Below are 19679 nucleotides of genomic sequence, written 5' to 3' on the forward strand. Positions count from 1 at the left end.
TTAAATTAAAAAAAAAGGTTTCATTGATGGGTTAGTTCTAAACTCATGCTTTCAGTTTAGTTCTAATTGCAGTATTTCGCGTGTGACGGCTAACAGTATGGATATCAAATGTATGTGTTTTTATGGAAGCATAGCATAAAGTAAATCAAATTTTTTCGTAAAATGAAAGGCCATTAAGAATGTCTTAAGAATGTTTAGGAAATTACATTTTAGAATAGGTACACGTCATATAGTCCCATATATTCAATGATATGGTGTTACTGTCAAAGTTGATACATGGCGCCATTATCCCTGGATATTCATATTACTCTTTTTCGGAAATTTTTCATGTTTGCCACCTAAAATATGCATTCATCATTGGTGAGATATAATCGCTAAGCATTTGCCTAGTTTATTTTAGTTGTTCCTCAAATGATTTCTTTAACACCATATTTCAGATTACACACTGTCTCTGTGAGTATTCTACTGTCTTCTCCTTCTAAAGTTAAGCAAATTTTCAAAAAAGAAAAAGAAAAAGAAGAGTGTATTGTAGCCATTTTGACAAATAGCTGAAATAGCCATTGAGAACATTGACAAATAGCTGAAATAGCCATTGAGAACACAGCTTATGATGGCTCAATGTTTAAACTTCTTTGTATGTAATTGTCAACTTGCGCAAAAAATGTTTATTGTCTTCTTCCGGCATTAGGACATCTTCATAAAAGAAAAATGGCATCTATGACAGCCATTTCGGAAAATGGCTGCAATTACCGTTATTAGCATTTTTTTTTTTCTTCTTGAAAATTTGCGAAGGAACAATTTCTAGAGTCAGGGCAACCTGGATGTATTGTTTGATTTTAAACATGATTTTCAATTTATGTACACATTTGTTGACTTTTCTTTCTGAAATTACCATTTTTAAAAACAAAATGATTATGACAATTGCAGCCATTTTGGAATATGGCGGCAATGGCCGTTGAGGGCAGTATTATAATAATGTAATACAAATATTCATTATAATAATCTAATACAAATATTTATTTCAAACATGATTTTCAAATTGTGTGCAAAATCTTATTGACTTTTGCTTTTGTGAAATCAGGAAATAAAAAATAATGGAATCCATGGTGGCCATTTTGAAAAATGGCTGCAATGGCCATTGAGGGCGCTATTTACAATAATGTACTACATAGGCGCAAGATATATTTCAAACGAAATTTTTGAATTGAGTGCAAGATCTTATTGACTTTTCTTGTGGAATTAGTAAATTCAGAGAAAAAATTGCATTTATGGCGACCATTTTGAAAAAAATGGCTGCCATGACCATTGGGGGCACAATTTGCGATGGCCAAATATCTAAATTTATTTTAAATGTTATATTCCACTCGTTTGCAAAATCTTATTGATTTTCCCTTCTGAAATTTTTAAAATCTTACGAAAACTGGCATTTATTGGCGGCCATTTAAAAAAATTCCTGTCATCGCCGTTGAGGGCGCAATTTGCGATAGCCCAATATTTGAATTTATTTTGAATGCTATTTCCGACACATTTGCAAAATCTTATTGATTTTTCCTTCTGAAATTTGTAAATTTTTACGAAAAATGGCATTTATGGCGGCCATTTTGAAAAAAAAAATGGCTGCTATGGCCGTTGAGGGCGCTATTTACGATGGCCCAATATCTGAACTTATTTTCAATGTTATTTCCCACTCGTTTGCAAAATCTTACTGGTTTTCCCTTCTGAAATTTTTAATTTTTTTTGCGAAAAATGGCATTTATGGCGGCCATTTTGAAAATGGCTGCCATTTCCGTTGAGGGCGCAATTTGCTGTGGCCCAATATTTAAATCTATTTTAAATGGTATTTCCCACTCGTTTGCAAATCCTTATTGATTTTTCCTTCTGAAATTTGTAAATTTTTACGAAAAATGGCATTTATGGCGACCATTTTGAAAAATGGCTGCCATGGCCGCTGAGGGCGCTATTTACGATGGCCCAATATCTGAATTTATTTCAAATGCCATTGTCAACATGTGTGCGAAATTTGGTGCTTTTATCATAAAATGCACAATTCCTCTAATTTTTTAAGCTATGCCGCTCCACTAAGCGTACTTTCGATAGTATGTTTATTATGTATTTTCTTATGAAAAGAACGATCTCGCATAGAGCAAGTCATTTCAATTTGGTTTCAATCAGTCATACAAGGATTATTTTCTTCCGCCTATATTCACACTAGCATTTTGAATGTTTGTAACGTGAAAGACAATGCAATTGGTATTAATGTTCATTTGTGGAATGAATAAGTATTTCCAAATACTTGACGCAAACAGACATTGATGGATCCTTAAAGAGATGGTACAGTAGGCCTATTGGTGGAGATGAGAATTGGGCTTTCAACTTTTTGCGAAATACCAAGAAAACACTTATGAAATAGTACAGAGCATACCATTCTAAGAGGAATTCAAAGTTTATTTGATGAAAATCGGATTTGGAATGACTGAAACATCCAAAAACAAAGTAAAACAAAGCGATCGTAATAAAAGTTGGGTCCCACACTTTATTAGAATCGCTCTGTTTTGTACATCTCAGCCATTTCAAAACCAATTTTTGTCAAATAAACGTTGAATTCCTCATGGGAAGTACATGCTCTTTCATATTTCATAAGAGGTTTCTCATAATCTCACCAAAAAATGTTAGAAACCTGAAATTAGGTCTCAACCAAGACTATACAATCCCTTTAAACACACAATTAACTTCCTTGAGTTGGAGAATAACGTTTAACGTCAATTCCTAATATCACATTGTAAGTTACGTAATCACAGACCTGTAGCAAGTGTCCGCGTATATTCCCCCTCTTGAAGATGCCGGTCTAGTTCTCCAGTCAGCCGTAACACTGTCTGCCCTATGAGTGCAATAAAGGAGTTTTGTTACAGTCGAGCTGTGATAGGTTTGAAGTCCCCTTGGTAATGGTTAGACAGCATTCTAATACACATGCGTTGTGATGACTGTGTCTAATACATTGAGGTGTATTAGGTAGATTTTGTAGCGAGATATACAGAGGCTACTGTCAAGAGATATGCATCTCTAGAAGTACAACTGGATATAACGAAGTTTCGATATCAATGTCATCCAATAAGTGATGTCACGACTAAGTAGTGTATTTTAGAGTGCAGGTGGAAAACACTCTAGAAGTCTATGTTATACAAAAAGAGACTATACTAAGCTAGTGGACTCCATGACCATGATATACAACTTTCAGCTGAAAAGCATTAGCATGTGCCATATTTTCAAACGCTTGAGGAATTAAGCAGATATGGAGCAATTGTAGCATTAACTTTCACCTACGACAGTTCAACTTTTAATTTAACTTCTAAGCTTTGACCCCATGGCCTACATTTTTCCAAAATTCATGTACTTTATCGTGATATAATCATACACATCAATTTCATGATTATACTTCAAGCCATTTTCAAACTTGGGAAAAGAATGAATTTGGGGGCATTAAATTTTTCTTGACCTTTGGCACTATGACTAAAATATTTCAAAATAATTGTGCATGTATACATGCTCCGTTTATACGCTGGGTATTTTAAAGGTATAGAGAAAATAGTACAATTACAGCACTGAAAGAAATCTTTGCAATTTAACCGGATCTTTCACCCTTGACCTTTGACCAACGACCCAAGATTTCCCAAGAGAATCAGGCATTACATGTATAGGTACTAGTACAATTTTCATGAAGATACCTTAAGCCATTGCTGAGATTTGCAGAAAAGTAAAGTTTTAGCACTTTCACTTGACCTTTGACGATTGACCCAACGCCCAAGACTTACTGCTAGACATACGTCGAGCATACAAGCTATGCCCAAGATTTTTATTAAGGTTACTACTACTAAGTAAAACATTCTATGATAGATGTTTATTTACATCGATGAAGGGAGATTTTTTTTTCCATTAGTGGCAATAAAAACTTGAAGCAAGAATCATTGATATGATTTACTACGCAGAACCACCCGTCATGAGCGATCAGAACCATTACTGGCTATTCCAGTGGTCGGTTATTGGGTATTTATCGGCAGCTGGAGTGAAAACAAACTCGATCAGTGCACAATCGGTGGATTTTTTTTTTTAGATGAAAATATCTACTTTTCTTCCATAATTGGCTTTGAAATTCCATGAAACTGTCAAGACATGGTCCATCTTAACATTTCTAATAGCCACAGTGAATATTATTGATAAATTACGTAAAAGAATTGTAGATCGGGGATTTTAAAACGCCGGCGCCGTTTCACCACGTTTCATCATACACTGTAAGCACGCGAATCACACCAGCATTCACACCAATTATAATTCACATTCCAGCTCCACACATGTAGGCCTACTCAGCAGTAGTGAGTACAAGCGAGCTGTTTATTTTCACTTGTACCTGGACGTAGTGGACACCCTATCATAAGAATAGGGGAGGTCCCGGGAAACTTAATTGTCTATTGGAATAATTTCGGTGTTTGTTTACGTCAATGAAGGGCAACAACTGCAGTAAGATAGCATTAAAGATTGTCACATATTGGATTTTAACTTCACCTGCGGTCTGAGAGAGCAACAGATCCCGTGCTCCCCACAGCAAAAACTCGCCGAAGCGATCAGTCAGGTGAGCCAGCTTCATTCGCCGATCGACTAGATGAAATGGCAATGCTCGCATGGCAAAGTAACTGCCTCCATCGTCGTCCGTAGCAAGGTAACGGAAGAAGGCGTGGTCTTCTTCTACCGTACTCACAAGGAGGAGAGCTACGGACCGCGAGGGATAAATTGGCACTGCCAATACCACCTTCCAAGACTGCAAAGGTAAGCACGGTGTCAGATGTATTTCAACAGAAAAAGGAGCTCATGTGATTATTAGTATATTATCATTGTGTTGTCATGGAATTGTCATAGTTTGTATTAACACGTTAATTTGTCTCACTTTGATCAATGTCTTGTAAGAAACTGATGTTGCTTTAATTGATGAACAAGTAGTGCGACTTCGAAGACATGAGCTTGCATCAGCATGGCCAAATAAGGAGACTCTGTGGCGCACAATGAAAGTAAAAGACGGCGGTTGGAATTCAATATTTCCAGCATGAATAGACCTATCTAGTGACATAAAAATACGAGAAAAGGGTATCCCAAATGGTATGGCTCATAGAGTCCTGGAATGTGGACGTCATCAAGGACGACACAGCGCGTTTTTAGGGATTGATAAAGAAAGCGCCATCTCAGAGAATTTCTGGTTACATTAGACAGAGGGCAATGATGTCAAGCGGAGGCTTGACCAAGGCAAAACAAAATGGTTTAGAAAGTTTTGACAAGCAGAAAACGCCAGCGAGTGAGGAAATGGGGGCAGGATTGCTTGCAAAAACTTTCCAAGAAGTCACGTTTTCTGACATATTTTTCACGCATGCAGGCCTGTGGTCTATGAATGTATATATATATATATATATATATATATATATATATATATATGAGATAAACAGATATGTAAGCATATGATATTGTATGAAGAGCTTGCTTCCAAAAGGCCCTAAATCCAATGTTGGATTAAGCGCCTTTTGGAAGCAAGCTCTTCATATACAAATATGATATAATGATATAAAAATGAATGAGATGTTTAGGCATAGAATTCAGATGTCGCATACTATTGCTGAAAACTCGGGATCAGGCTACGTCTCTTCTACCCTTGGGAAGTTCAGTGTAGCAGATGGTTTGAATCATTTTGATTCGGCAACAAAGCAAGTAGCCAATCTCGGGATTATGTCGAAGAATTTGGAATCTGTACTGAAGTTAGCACTTATGCTATTATTGCGCATGTAAGCCATCACAACTTTAAAACCAGTATATAATAGATTCATTATATTGTTGAAATGCGGTATGAATGGCTATTATTTCGAGGCACATTAGTTGCCAAGGTCGAAGGTGTTGATTGAACGACTGGTCTACACAATCCGCTGCATCTGGAAAAAGTCAACCTTTGGCTATGATTACAGAAATGCAATAAGAGTTACATATAAAGCTTGATAACAATTTCCGATGTTCTGCCTTCTAAAATCACTCGTTACCTGAAATGACTTTAAGTGACTCAATTTTTGACTGCCTACACAATAATGTGAAGTAATATTCCAGTCGATAACAACATTGAAAGTACAACACTACAATAATTTGTCAAGTTCATTATACCGCAAATTAGCTTGTGTATTAAATCGTGAAGGAATTCCAAGGGTCACTTACACTGACGTCATTTAGTAGTTGCAATTTACGAAACTCTCGTTCTCCATGTTCAAGTATAAACAAGTCACAGTTATATGAAAATTCGTTGTCAAAATGTCCATGCATCGGAGATCCCAACGCGACGATTGTATCACTCCATGCCTGTAAGAAATGCGGATGGTGAGACGTGAAAAACAATTATTCACCATTATCATGTGTCTATAAGCCGTAAAAAACAAAGATAAAAATTGAAAATTATGGGTGCTTTGAGCCAAGATCTGATGGCTTTATCAAAACAAAAAACAAAATCTGCAAGTTAATCCACGTACAAGATGAATTACTGGCGCGAGAAAAGTACAGATGAACTTCAAGCCTAAACTACATGCATATTCACAACTATCCAACCGTGATAATATCCTTCCTTTTTGCCCACACAAGGGGAAACGATCAGAATTTGACGTTTGTCATGTTTGTTTCCAAGTGTTGCCACATTTCTTTTTTTAAACGTGACCAAGGCAATATATTTCAACCCTGTGACAGGATCATTATCATAATGACCCTTGTGCAGCACTGTCATCGTAACTATAGGTCTAGAAAAAAATCATCTTAAAAGTCTTTCACGTTTTTGCCTTTTCTATTTGGCAGGGTTTGGTTTTATTTGTATTGCCGTTTGTATATTTGTTCGATTCATATGGCTTAGAGTGCACATATTGATAACTTACACCCCTCCCCCCCCCCAAAAAAAAAAAACAATAATTTTACCTGACACAAATAGTGTTGGCAGCAGAACTTTGAAGATGCAAGAGCGTTCACAGTGCAGTCATCTAGGCCAAGTACCCTATGGTAATCATGGGAAGTTGTCGAGAAGATGAAAACTGTGCCGTTGATGAGGAGAACTAGGTTGTCCATTCGTACCACAGCCTCCTCCAACACTGGATGGTCCACCTGTTTGTAAATGCACATTTATCTAATTTCTTTTTTATTTCTATTTCTATTTTATTTTTAAAGTTAGGAACGGATTTAGGTGAAACTTACAGGAAAAAGTTGATAATAACAGACCACATGATAAGATTTTGGCAGTAATCCAAGATAGTTTTTTTTTTATGTATTTGTACGATTATAATTGCCGAATAGGGGGAGTCCAAGTTTCGCTTATTTTAGGTGTGCATCTAATCATTACATTTTTGTTATTAATTATCTTTTTCTACTTTGTCTGGTATGCAATGTACAAAAAGTGACAATTGCTCATTTTCGGGGGGGGGGTTGTTACTGTTTGTGTCTTGTTTCGCATCACTGTTTTACTGTTGTTTTCCTTGAGATGTATTAATTTGGCAATTAATGTATACATTATTTATTATCCTATGTGATTTTCTCTGCTCCAGTGGATTATTTCCTGTTGATATATTTATGTGTAAATATGTACCATACTTTGAGTGTAAATACTTTTCATACTTAAGTGTAAATATGTTTCATGTTATTTCTTAGGTTGAAATGTCATTGTGTTTTCCAATATAATGTGGTGACTTGAGAATAAACATAACTGTAATTAGATGCCGCTAAGGTAGACTCATCTGCAAACGAGACGCATCAAAAAGGCTTCTTTATTATTGGGAAATTAGGGCGATTTTCAGCATGAGTGACAAGGTTCTAATAACGCCATCAAACCATGTTCAGGGGCAAAAACTGCGCACATGGGGGCCCGCGCGCTGGAGCTATGCGTTTAATACACACGTGATTTCTTTCTTTTTTTTAATCATTCTCTAAGATACAGAAATCTTTATCTTCAGAATTGATTCAGCTGAAGACCCAATACATACACATGGATCAATTATTCACTCAAGAAATCATATAACTCGAACGAATCTTGTTGAATTTTGCCATAAAATAATAACACATTATAAGTAGGACTTCAATCTTCTTTTCATTTTCTTAAAGCAATTTGAATTCATTTAATATTATTAGCTTTCTATTTGGTTTCTACTTTCAATCAACTTAGGTGCGCTTTCAACACTCTTGTTCTACTGGTGCCTATCGTCCCCTACCTCCTTTTTTATTTTATTTTTTACATCTTCTTCACTGCATGCCGGTCTCTTTTACTTTGTCAACAATTTGTTCAATTGCAATTATCATTTATTGTATTCCAATGTATCACACAGGTACGGTATAGAAATCTTGTAAATACTGTGATCAATTATACTGTGTTATTCATGTAAAACAGACTACCAATAGACGGTCTACCTCATATCACGGTGCGCCTATCACACTCTTGCTCTATATACTGGCGACCTATGTCGTGTTTCCCTTTCTCTCTCTCTCTCCCTCTCTCACTCTCTCTCTCTCGCACACACACATACGCCCTCGTGCTTTCTCTCTTCCTCTGTTTTGCTTTATTTCTACGCCATTTTCTTCCCTTTTCCTTCACAGTTTTCTTTAGAATCCTAAATAAGTTTTACAGTTTATCAAATATTGAAATGATTACATTCGAATGTTAGATATAACTAACTTTGTAAATAATCATCTTTGTTAATTACTCATTTATGTAAACAGACTGGATATCCCCAATACCAGTCATGGTGACATGAGATAAATAAATTGACATTGTTATTATCATTGTCACTGTCATTGTCATTGTCATTTTTGCCCCTCAGGCAAAGCGCCAATTGACGTCACGAATCTCTGAATGAGTTGCTTGGCGGAGGTCTGCTTTCTCTGACTGATTTTCTAGTTCATTCTACTGTCTTCAAATATCAAAAAACAAACAAACAAACAAACAGAGAGACAGGAAAAAAAACATGAATTAAAGAGTATTCCACTCTTATGGCTGCTTGATAATTTGGGCGTCATTATTTTCAAGATTTCAGAATATTTGATGCACAGTCAAGTTATCACTGCAAACTTACTTGGATAATATTACGTGGAATTCTCATTGGCGTCAGCGGAGTGCGGAAGTTGTCACTCGAGAAGTATGCATACTTGCTGTAAGATATATTCGGTGATGTCAGGAAATACATGTATAAGAAAGACATGAATTATCACTTTACCACATCGAAAGCAAAGAAGGAAGTGCCGCGATATACAAATTACAAGTACTAGTATGCCAACAGGTAGACAGAAGTTGAACTGTAGCAAATAAAGAAGGGCATGATCTTATTATGTTTATTAGAATGCTATCAGAATGCTATCAGAATGCAACCATGGACTAAGGACTCTTTAAAACGGGTAAAACTGTGTTCAATAAGATTGTGCGACCGCTGTCTCGACATTTCTCTGTCCAACTTCCTACCGTTTTACGCTCACCTTTATTTTTGGTTTCTTTCTCTTTTTCCTTTTTTTTTTTTTTGAGGGGGGGGGGGGACTTTATTTTAGAAATGCAGCAGCAATTCCGGCGCAACATGCAACCGTTTCTAAAGAAGCAGAAATCCTTCAATAGGTAATATTAAATGGGTTAGTCAAATACCGGTTAGTGATTGACTAAACACAGTCACGTGATGGAGGTACATTCGTTATGTTCGCCCATGTGTGAACATTCTCCCATGGGAAAACATTTTCAAGTAACAAATACCCGCGCGCACAGTGAATTTGGCTCTGCGCGAGCTAGCGCGATCGAGTGCGTTGTGCGCGTGCTGGACCTTTACGGGATTGATGGAATATTATTGCGTGTAATAGTCAAAATATACGACAACGCTAATTATCATCTATATAGGACGTTTTAGCGGCGCATTAAAAACGCGTATTGTAGTCCGCTCAGTTTTTACCGTTCAATATCGGAGCATATTGAACGAAACGCATAGGCCAACGTATTAATTCCCCATAGGCTACCGTTGTTACTTGCCGTTCAAGATCATACCATATTCAATTCTGTCTCGATGCGCAAACGCTTGCTATTAGTGCGCGTCGTTTTTGTTACAATTCACGAGCGCGCAAGCATCCTTGCTAGTTGTTTGTTTTATCGTACGCAGTTTTAGGGGCTTCCCCTTTTCAGCGCTGGGATGTGACTGCCGAGTCAACTTCAAAGACGAGTAGAAGCCGGGTAATTTTGTGCAGTTTATGCTTGCTCTACTTGATTGTATAGATGATAATAATTATATTGGATGGCCTTGATTCATGGAATACCAGGGAATATTGCACTCGTTAGGGCCAATATTGCACTCATCTTCGATTCGTGCAATATTGGCCCTAACTCGTGCAATATTCCCTGGTATCCCATTCATAGCCATCCAATATAATATAAATCTTGCATTTCATATGGTGGTAAGAAATCAGACTTTTTTTAAGAGTAACGTAGGAGTAAGGCAAGGTGAAAATTTGTCTCCAATCTTATTTGCACTGTATCTGAATGATTTTGAATCTTTTTTACAAGAGAAATACAATGGTCTCAGCTCTCTATCTACATCAATTCACGATTGCTTTTATGAGAATGAAATGGATGTTTATATAAATTTATTCACTCTTTTGTACGCTGACGATACTATTGTACTTGCTGAAAGTGCGAATGATTTACAAGATGCTCTTAACGCTCTTCCTGATTATTGCCAATTGTGGCATCTTACTGTTAATACCACAAAGACGAAGGTTGTTATTTTTTCTAGAGGAAAAGTTAGAAATTCCGAAGCTTTATTTTGCCAATGAACCTTTTAAGTGTAATTGATGAGTATGTGTATTTAGGAACAATTTTCAACTATAATAATAGCTTCAAAAAAACTATAGATAAACAAGTAACTGAAGCACAAAGGGCTATGTACTCCATGAAGAGCAAAATCGCATCTCTTTGTCTACCTGTTGATATTCAACTTGAGCTGTTTAATCAATTGATATTACCAATTCTGTTATATGGATGTGAGGTTTGGGGTTTTGAAAATGTAATTCAAATTGAAACGTTTTATTTGAAGTTCTGTAAAGAATTGCTTGGTCTGAACAAGAGAACTCCCAATTGTATGACTTACGGTGAACTTGGGCACTACAAATTAGAAAAAAACTGTCACTAGTCGAATGCTAATGTTCTGGTATCGTCTCGTAAATGGGAAATCAGCTGAATTATCAAGCATCATTTATAGCTTTGGATTTTTCTCCTTTTTGAAGGGGAAAAATCAGATGGGTTGGATTCTCAAAGTAAAGGATACTTTTGATAGCTTAGGCCTTTCTGACGTGTGGAAGAGTCAAGCAAGTAATCTATCTTTATCTTCATTCAAAAGAATAATAGATACAAAAATTAAAGATACGAGTCAACAGGAGTGGCACAGTGATGTTGAGTTAAACAATCAATGCACTGTTTATAGAATTTTTAAGCAGCAATTATGCTTTGAAAAGTATCTGATTCGTCTTAATGAAAATAATAGGAAATCTTTAACACGTTTTCGTTGCCTTGATCATAAGCTTCCAATAGTGTCTGGGCGTTACAAAGACATTCCAAGAATTGAACGTTTGTGTACCTATTGTTCTAAAAATGATATTGGTGATGAATTCCATTATTTGTTTGTATGTCCCTTCTTTAAGACAGAACGTATTATAGTAAGTATCCTAACACATTTAAATATGATCAATTATTCAATTCCACTAAGAAAAAGACTTTGTCAAGCATTTCGAGGTTTTGTAAGGTAATAATGTCCTTTTTTAGTTAGTTACTGCACTTTATTATTTCGTTTGATTTAGCTTATTTTATGTACCCTTTTCGTGATTATTTGCATCAGGCAGTGCCTGCATTGTTCGTAATTCATGTGATAGATTTACATTTGTATAGTATATCATTTATAACATACTTTTATGCAAATTTTATTTGAAAAGTATGTTGATATCTTGTATATATTTGTATTATACATGTATATATGTTAATTCTTATTTGAAATTTTTCTATTTTGCTTATTTTCAATTGACATTGTACTCCCATACCCCATGAGGGTCGTTGAGTAATAAATCAAACTTCAAACTTCAAACTTCAAACAATGATATCAATAAGGTACGGTGCCGGTGTACGGTTTGATGCGCCACTGCACTTTCAGAGCGTGAAATCAATTGATAACAAGGAAAAGTAGAAATTACGCGGTGCGTAAAATATGTCCCCGCCGGAAGTAGCATTTAGTAGCAAAATGTACAATATAGGTAAAAAGATCAAGGTCAAAGGTGAAAGAAGTCAAGGGTCAAAATTCTATGTAGAAGTTTTGAAGCCCTCAAATAGTGCCATCACATAAAGCAAACGGAATCGAAATCGGGTTAGAAATGACGAAGGAGTAGCATTTTGTAGCCAATGTACAATATAGGTAAAAAAATCAAGGTCAAAGGTCAAAGAAGTCAAAGGTCAAAATTCTGTGTAGAAGTTTTGAAGCCCTCACCTAGTGCCATCACATAAAGCAAACGGAATCGAAATTTGGTTAGAAATGGCGAAGGAGTAGCATTTGGTAGCAAAATGTACAATACAGGTCAAAAATCAAGGTCAAAGGTCAAAGAAGTCAAAGGTCAAAATTCTGTGTAGAAGTTTTGAAGCCCTCACCTAGTGCCATCACTTAAAGCAAACGGAATCGAAATCGGGTTACAAATGGCGAAGGAGTAGCATTTGGTAGCAAAAAAGTACAATATAGGTAAAAAATCAAGGTCAAAGGTCAAAGAAGTCAAAGGTCAAAATTCCGTGTAGAAGTTTTGAAGCCCTCACCTAGTGCCATCACATGAAGCAAACGGAATTGAAATCGGGTTACAAATGGCGAAGGAGTAGCATTTTGTAGCAAAAAAGTACAATATAGGTCAAAAATCAAGGTCAAAGGTCAAAGAAGTCAAAGGTCAAAATTCTGTGTAGAAGTTTTGAAGCCCTCACCTAGTGCCATCATATAAAGCAAACGGAATCGAAATCGGGTTACAAATGGCGAAGGAGTAGCATTTTGAAGCAAAATGTACAATATAGGTCAAAGGTCAAGGTCAAAGGTCACAACTGAAATTCTGTATAGAAGTTTCAAAGCTCCTATGTAGTGCTATCATATAAAGCAAACAGAATCAAAATCGGGTTAGAAATGGCGAAGGAGTAGCATTTTGAACATTTTGATCACACACGGACGCACGGACACACGGACGCACGGACGGACACACGGACGCACGGACGGACACACGGACACACACACGTACGGAGCCCGTTTCATAGTCCCCTGCTCGAACTCGTTCGGCGGGGACAATGATGGTATTTGACTAACCCATATAATATAACAGACGATGACTTTTGTTGTCGGGAACATACCAAAAGTTCGACCCTCAGGGTTTGAAATGCTATTTCGGGAGGGAAGTCCCTCGACTTCGTCTCGGGACTTATAACCTCCCTCATAATGAACATTCGGTATGTTCCCTTCCCCGCCAGTCATCATCTATAAAAATAATGTTGCCTCTGATGACATCTCTCCTTCTTCGCTCATATATACTGTCGGAGCAACATTATTATGGAAGTAGGCCCACTGCTGTTCCTGACAGCCCGAGTTTGATGGAATTCCATAACATGTTGATTGATGTCATAGCGAGAAATAGTCATTGTCACCTTATCCTTGATCTAGATTTAGAGATACACAATTCTAGTGCTGTAATTGTCCCTGCTTGGACAGTTCACGAGTTGTGGACTCCGTAGTAAACGGGGCACCAGCTTGGTTCTTTTCCAGTAGATTGTCTAAACTCGCATCAGGCATATCCCACTTCTATCGAATGACAGGTGACGGTCAGGTGAGGATCTATTTACACTCGTTTGTAATCCATTCCATTTTAAGCATTGACATGATACTGTGGAAAATCGCTTACGTCGTGAACACGACTTCTACAAACAATGAAATAAATCGATATTTCTTAGGATAATAAAGTGCCATAATATGTTTATACATTGTATTATTTAACAAACTGAAAATTCCTTTTTATCGATATCACATGTATCAATCAGTTCCGCCTACGCAAAATGGAAAGCAACAGCGGTCATCATCGACGACTTTTATGATTTCTATTTTCGCATCATTACAATACAATCAATAATCTTGTCATTAACCAACTTCCTCATAGCTATATCACCTGTATTGGGTGGCTAGATATACCTGTGCATGTCTTCGATCAGCCAGAAATGACATATAGCACTTTATACTACGGTTATTGAACATGCGTGCAGGAGTCCTCCTGCGATTAAAACTGGTTACAGAATTAGTATCTTACTCGAGATATAGTTGTATGTTTCCATGGCAGTTGGACAGGAGTGTGGGACCATTCCCGAGATATTGCAAGGGTCGTGTCTTCTCTGCATCGATGTCAAGGAGAGATGCCGACCAGAGTGGCATAATTTCTTCCCCTGCTGAGACTTCATCTAGATTACTCCTGACAAAGAAGCGGATTTTTCCATAGGAAACAGGATATCAACAAAACGAAACAACACTAGCACATGACGTAATTTTATTGTACCTCTGCGAACGTTAAAGGAAATCAAAACCTAACTAGAGATTGTAATTTGTCATCACTGACAAATTAAGGTGATCCGATTTCTTTTTTAAATCAATGAATCGAGTCCTGATAGTGCAAAGTCTCAGCTACAACATATTAAAATCTGAGAGAATTTCACCGAAGCATAAGTAAGATAGTGCTCGATAAAGAGAGTCATGTCAATTTTCACATCTAAAAAATTCCCTCCCATAGACATAACACGTCATAGCGAAGATAGAAAAAGAAGTACATATGACCTTTGACCCCACTTTGCACAGACAAGATGGCATCTGAGCAAAAAGTGGTTATTTTATGAAATGATCCCTGTAACATGGTCTTTACGTGTGCAAAATATGGGAAAGATAGGACATATATTCATCAAGATACAGGATGAAACATCTATGACCTTTGACCCTAATTTACATACCCAAGATGGCGTCTGATCAAGTAGTTGTTATTTTATGAAATAATGTTCGTGACATGAACTAAACATGTGCAAAATATGATGGTGATAGGGTATGTTTTTCTTGAGTTATTGCACATAAAGTTGCAAAAAGAAAGAAATATTTCAATACATCGAAGATAAACTTTAATTTCAAGTAAGTTTTTTGACGTAATCCCGACATCGTATGAAAAAACGAAGGGCACAATAACGATAGCCCAAAGTCTCAGCTACAACATATCAAAATCTTGGAGGAATTCACCGAAGTATAAGTGAGCTAGTGCTCGATAAAGATAGGAATGTCCATTTTCATTTCCATAAAAACTGCACTCCCATAGAGATTACACGTAAACTGGTCAAATTTGACAAGGTTACTTTCAATCCATTTTTACGAGGTGATGCCGTTATCCAATCAAAATTATGTTTAACATTTATGAAAGAACATTTCATAAGCTACAACATATTGAAATTTGGGTGAAAATTGGCAAAGGATAAGTGAGATACGCTCGAGTAAACTTGAAATTTGATGACGTCATTTTGAAAATTTACTTTTTTTACTTTATTAAGAAATTTGATATCTTTTAATCATTTTGTCAGCATAGCCAACCCATGAAATGACATGTACAACTCATCAGCTTTCAGAATGTGTCAAGAAAATGGGGGGTCACCGTCCATCCTGACGAGTAAAATCGGATTTAAAATTGGCGGTTTTTTGGCATAGTTGCACTGTGTATCCCCATTGACGCACGCGCGGAATTTTGAATTTAACGGGCCCGTATGACGTCATATTTGGTCGGATCTACTTGAAACTTGGTTGAAATAATCCTTGACATTTTGGACATCCGATCCGTGTGAAAAAATGGAAAATTTCCGTTTCATATTAGCTGCGCGTGCGAATATGTGCGCGCGCGTACGCGTCCGTCCGATTTTTTCAATTTTTCAAAAAATGCTCCAAATGGTCTGAAACGTGTGCAAAAAAAAAATTTGAGCTCGATTTGAGCATACAAATTTTTGAACGCGCGCGTACGCGCGCGTTTTGAAATAAAAATGAATTTTGAGAATATGAGTAGAATCCGCTTGACTTGAAATATATGTGACGTAAATTTCATTGAAATATTCCATTCCATTAATGGGATATGCATGAAAATGTGTTTTCATATAATGACGTCATAGTGACGTCACGGTCGACTAATCACTCTGATTTTACTTGCGCTGTCGTCTTTGCGACATGACACATATATGGTATAAGTTTGACATTGAGAGGCAATGCACTTTCTGAGCTAACCTCTGCACAACTTTTGAGGAGAAATAAGAAAGAAACAAAGAAAGAAGAATAAAGAATCAGTACAGATACAGAAGGTGATCCGAGAGGATACTCGGATCACCTAATTAAAGAATATTCACCAAATTTGCATATTTTGTGTAATATTCCAAATCCTAGTAACATGTCGCCGCTACGTGTCACGCCATTACGTTATAAGAGCATTTTATTTCTCTTTCTTGTTTTCTTTTTCTTGTGTGCGTGTGTATGTGTAAAGCAGGTTTCAATTAATCAATTCTTCATTGCTGAGCAATTAGGATTAGATTACATCCTCTCAGTAGTAGACTTTTTTTTTTATGACTTCGTTACGGATAAAGGCGTGAAATTTGCCCTCAACTGTAATTCAACCGATAATTCTGCATGGACAAGACTGGCAACCTTTTCACTTCACCTTTCAGTTTCTAATCAATCACATTACAGTGTATTGTTCCCTTAACTCTTAACTCCACTAAAAACAAAAACAAAAACACTTGGTAGCCTATTAGATAATACGTATTACGCTAATGAGAACCTGAACTGTGCGTAATTAGTGTAGGCGAAAATAATCTCGCCCTGTTCAAATGCCAGTCACATTGTTTATAATACTCATAAGCATCATATGTGACGCCAGATTTTCAAAGTTTACAATACTCCTTTGAAATTGAAATACATATAAAAATTTTCAGCTTTGTGAAAAATATACTACTAGTAATTGCATTTTCAAACTGACTTTTCAAAGTTTCGATTTCTGCTGTTCATGAAGAAAAATGGACGTAAAATCTGTGTAATCAAATTATGTGAATTACCAAGGCCTCATTCTTGGATATTGAAATTGAAAAAGGATGTGATACTAATTTTCTTCTTTTTTATGTAAATATAGTTATGTTGAATTGTAGAAATATAATACAAGGATTTACCTAGACTAGTGTACAGACGTTCAATTGATATCAAAAGTGAATATTTCCATGAATCTGTTTGAACTTTTTTTCTTGATTGTTCTTGCTATTTCTATAAAACAGATGTTTCCTATACCATTAAACATGGTAGTGAAAATTAAATTTCTTTAATCTTTTATTAAAGAAAAATTTCATTGTTACATTTGAAATAATTGCTGCTATTCTTATATGGTGTTTCTTAAAAGGTATATCTCCAAATAACAAACAAATTGTATTGTATACAATGTACCTTTTTACACAAACATGAATGCACACACTTAATACGGACTGAACATTGGAAATCAATCCCTCCCTCACGGAAACTCTCTTCTCCTCCAAAAAACGAACATTCAACAAGAAGATAAGATTCTCATTTTAACCACATGTATAGCACGTCACCATGTAAGATATTATTTCAACGGCAGGCTAATTACCATTTCACCTTTATTCATTAATGTATCATGTAAAATATATGTATTATCATGGTTCCTTTTGCCATATCAATACGATTCCCACCCAACCTAAAAGTAAGGGAAAACCTGGAAAAAGCTTCTTTTTTTTTTTTTTTTTGTTCAAGTAATGAAAATTCAGGGAAAATGAGAGAAGCGCCTCATATTTTGGAAAATCAGGAATGTGTTTTGTTATTTATTTGTTTTTATCTTTTTGTTATATGTATTTCCTTTATACAGTGGTCAGACTTTCTCTCCCCATATCTATTTTCAATGTGCACAAGTCAACAGTAATAGCACTAAAAAGGTCAAAACAATGATTCTGGAATTTTGAACTTCCATTTGGGGGAAAAACCTAGGGAATCATTCCAATAAAAATGAGGCAACAAAGAACCCTGTTATAGTAACCTTGAACTATTTTTTTTTTTTTTTTTTTGGTGGGGGGATGGACATGGAACATAATATTGCAAAAGTTTAGGTCATGTCTCAAATTGATTTTTTTAAAAAGTGTAATATCAATATATGTCATGCCGTAACAATGTCACATCGTTACGTTCGCCCGTCATGCCTTACGCTGATGAATGTTAATTATTTTCGTTTCTTCTACTGTACGACACTGGCTGACAATATAGTAGGACTACAATTCCTCATGATGGTTAACGTTACTGCTAGGGTTTCACCCTTTGATGGTTTTTAAGACATTGCTCTTTCAGGGGGGAGTGAATGCGAACTTTAAATAACCCAAACTCTAGAGCCGTGTATTTTTGGCTGTCATGCTACCCGTTATTCGCATATAATATAACTGTTCTTATAAAGGGGCAGAATCTGATTGGTGGTATTGATAGGTCTTTCCCATTGGTACTGGTGTGGGTACAAAAAGGTAGTCAAAGTCAACTCAAGCAACTGAAATTCATGAACAGCTGTAATTTCAGTGCAATCTCCTTATAAATAAATTTAGAAAGATCTGTCTACAATCTTCTAGGCCTACAACCTGCATGGATACATTAGCACTACCCTGTCCATGACCTCTAGTCTAAGAAGGCCCTCTCTCTGCAATGAGTTTTGACATTTGACGCGTTATTACCGATACATTTCTTGTTAATCAGATTTTGACATTTGTGGTTAATCAGGTTTTAACATTTGTGGTTGACGTATTATGACATTAGTAAAGTGGCCATTTTGACATTTATGGTTGACGTACATGCGTTATGTCATTTGTGGTTATTTTGACATTAGTGGGCTCTACAGACCCCATGAACTGTGACCAGCAGCCCGATCGCGAAGCATTCGGCTCCCACGGTATAGCACAGTAAATACTAGTAGCTGTGCTATGTGTACCAGGTACCAAAGATCCTACGGGATCTTTGCGTGTGTATGGTAAGGGTATGTGTATCAGGCAAGGTACCTTGACATTGGCACCCTGCGTATGATGGCTGTTCGACGTTCGCGTACTTACGGAAGTAGGGAGGCAGATCCAATTACCAGACGCTTTTTTTCGTGGCTTTGAATTCCGTACTCAGAGGATGAAATTTCGGCTTAAAATAACATCACTTATTCACAGACTCCTGGAAATTACGAATTCAGCCAACTTATGTCAATTGTTTGCTCCAGTTTTTAGAAAATATGCTTCAAACATACCCCTCTACAAAAAGTTTTCTTTTCGCGCGGTGCAAAATCGCATTGTATTACCGGACACGATTTTCGCAATGAAATAATCATCTTTCGCACCTAGTCCTTGCACCAGAATCACAATTTTATCCCACAAATCACCGTATACATTCTCATCGAGCGGATGACAAAGAAAAAATCGGCAAATGAGGCTCAAATTTCGTATTTTACGGTAAAATGTCTGTCTTGAACATTTCGAACAGCTCACGCAATAAAACCTTGTGAGAAATCGACAACTGGTTAAACTA

General features: G+C 36.5%; 1 protein-coding gene across 1 annotated transcript in view; it reads right to left on the reverse strand.

Annotated features, from left to right (window-relative positions):
* LOC140244368 (cation channel sperm-associated auxiliary subunit delta-like) overlaps nucleotides 1–7179 on the reverse strand; it is a 49173-nt gene extending 41994 nt beyond the window's left edge. Inside the window, exons 1-3 of the mRNA XM_072324007.1 lie at nucleotides 6979–7179; nucleotides 4558–4810; nucleotides 2801–2878 (exon numbers count right to left, since the gene is read on the reverse strand). Coding sequence (XP_072180108.1) covers nucleotides 2801–2878; nucleotides 4558–4810; nucleotides 6979–7179 — 532 coding nt within the window. The remainder of the gene's footprint in view (nucleotides 1–2800; nucleotides 2879–4557; nucleotides 4811–6978) is intronic.
* Nucleotides 7180–19679: the final 12500 nt, after the last annotated feature.

Source organism: Diadema setosum, chromosome 21 (genome assembly GCF_964275005.1).
Source record: "Diadema setosum chromosome 21, eeDiaSeto1, whole genome shotgun sequence".
In the NCBI taxonomy this organism is placed as follows: Eukaryota; Metazoa; Echinodermata; class Echinoidea; order Diadematoida; family Diadematidae; genus Diadema; species Diadema setosum.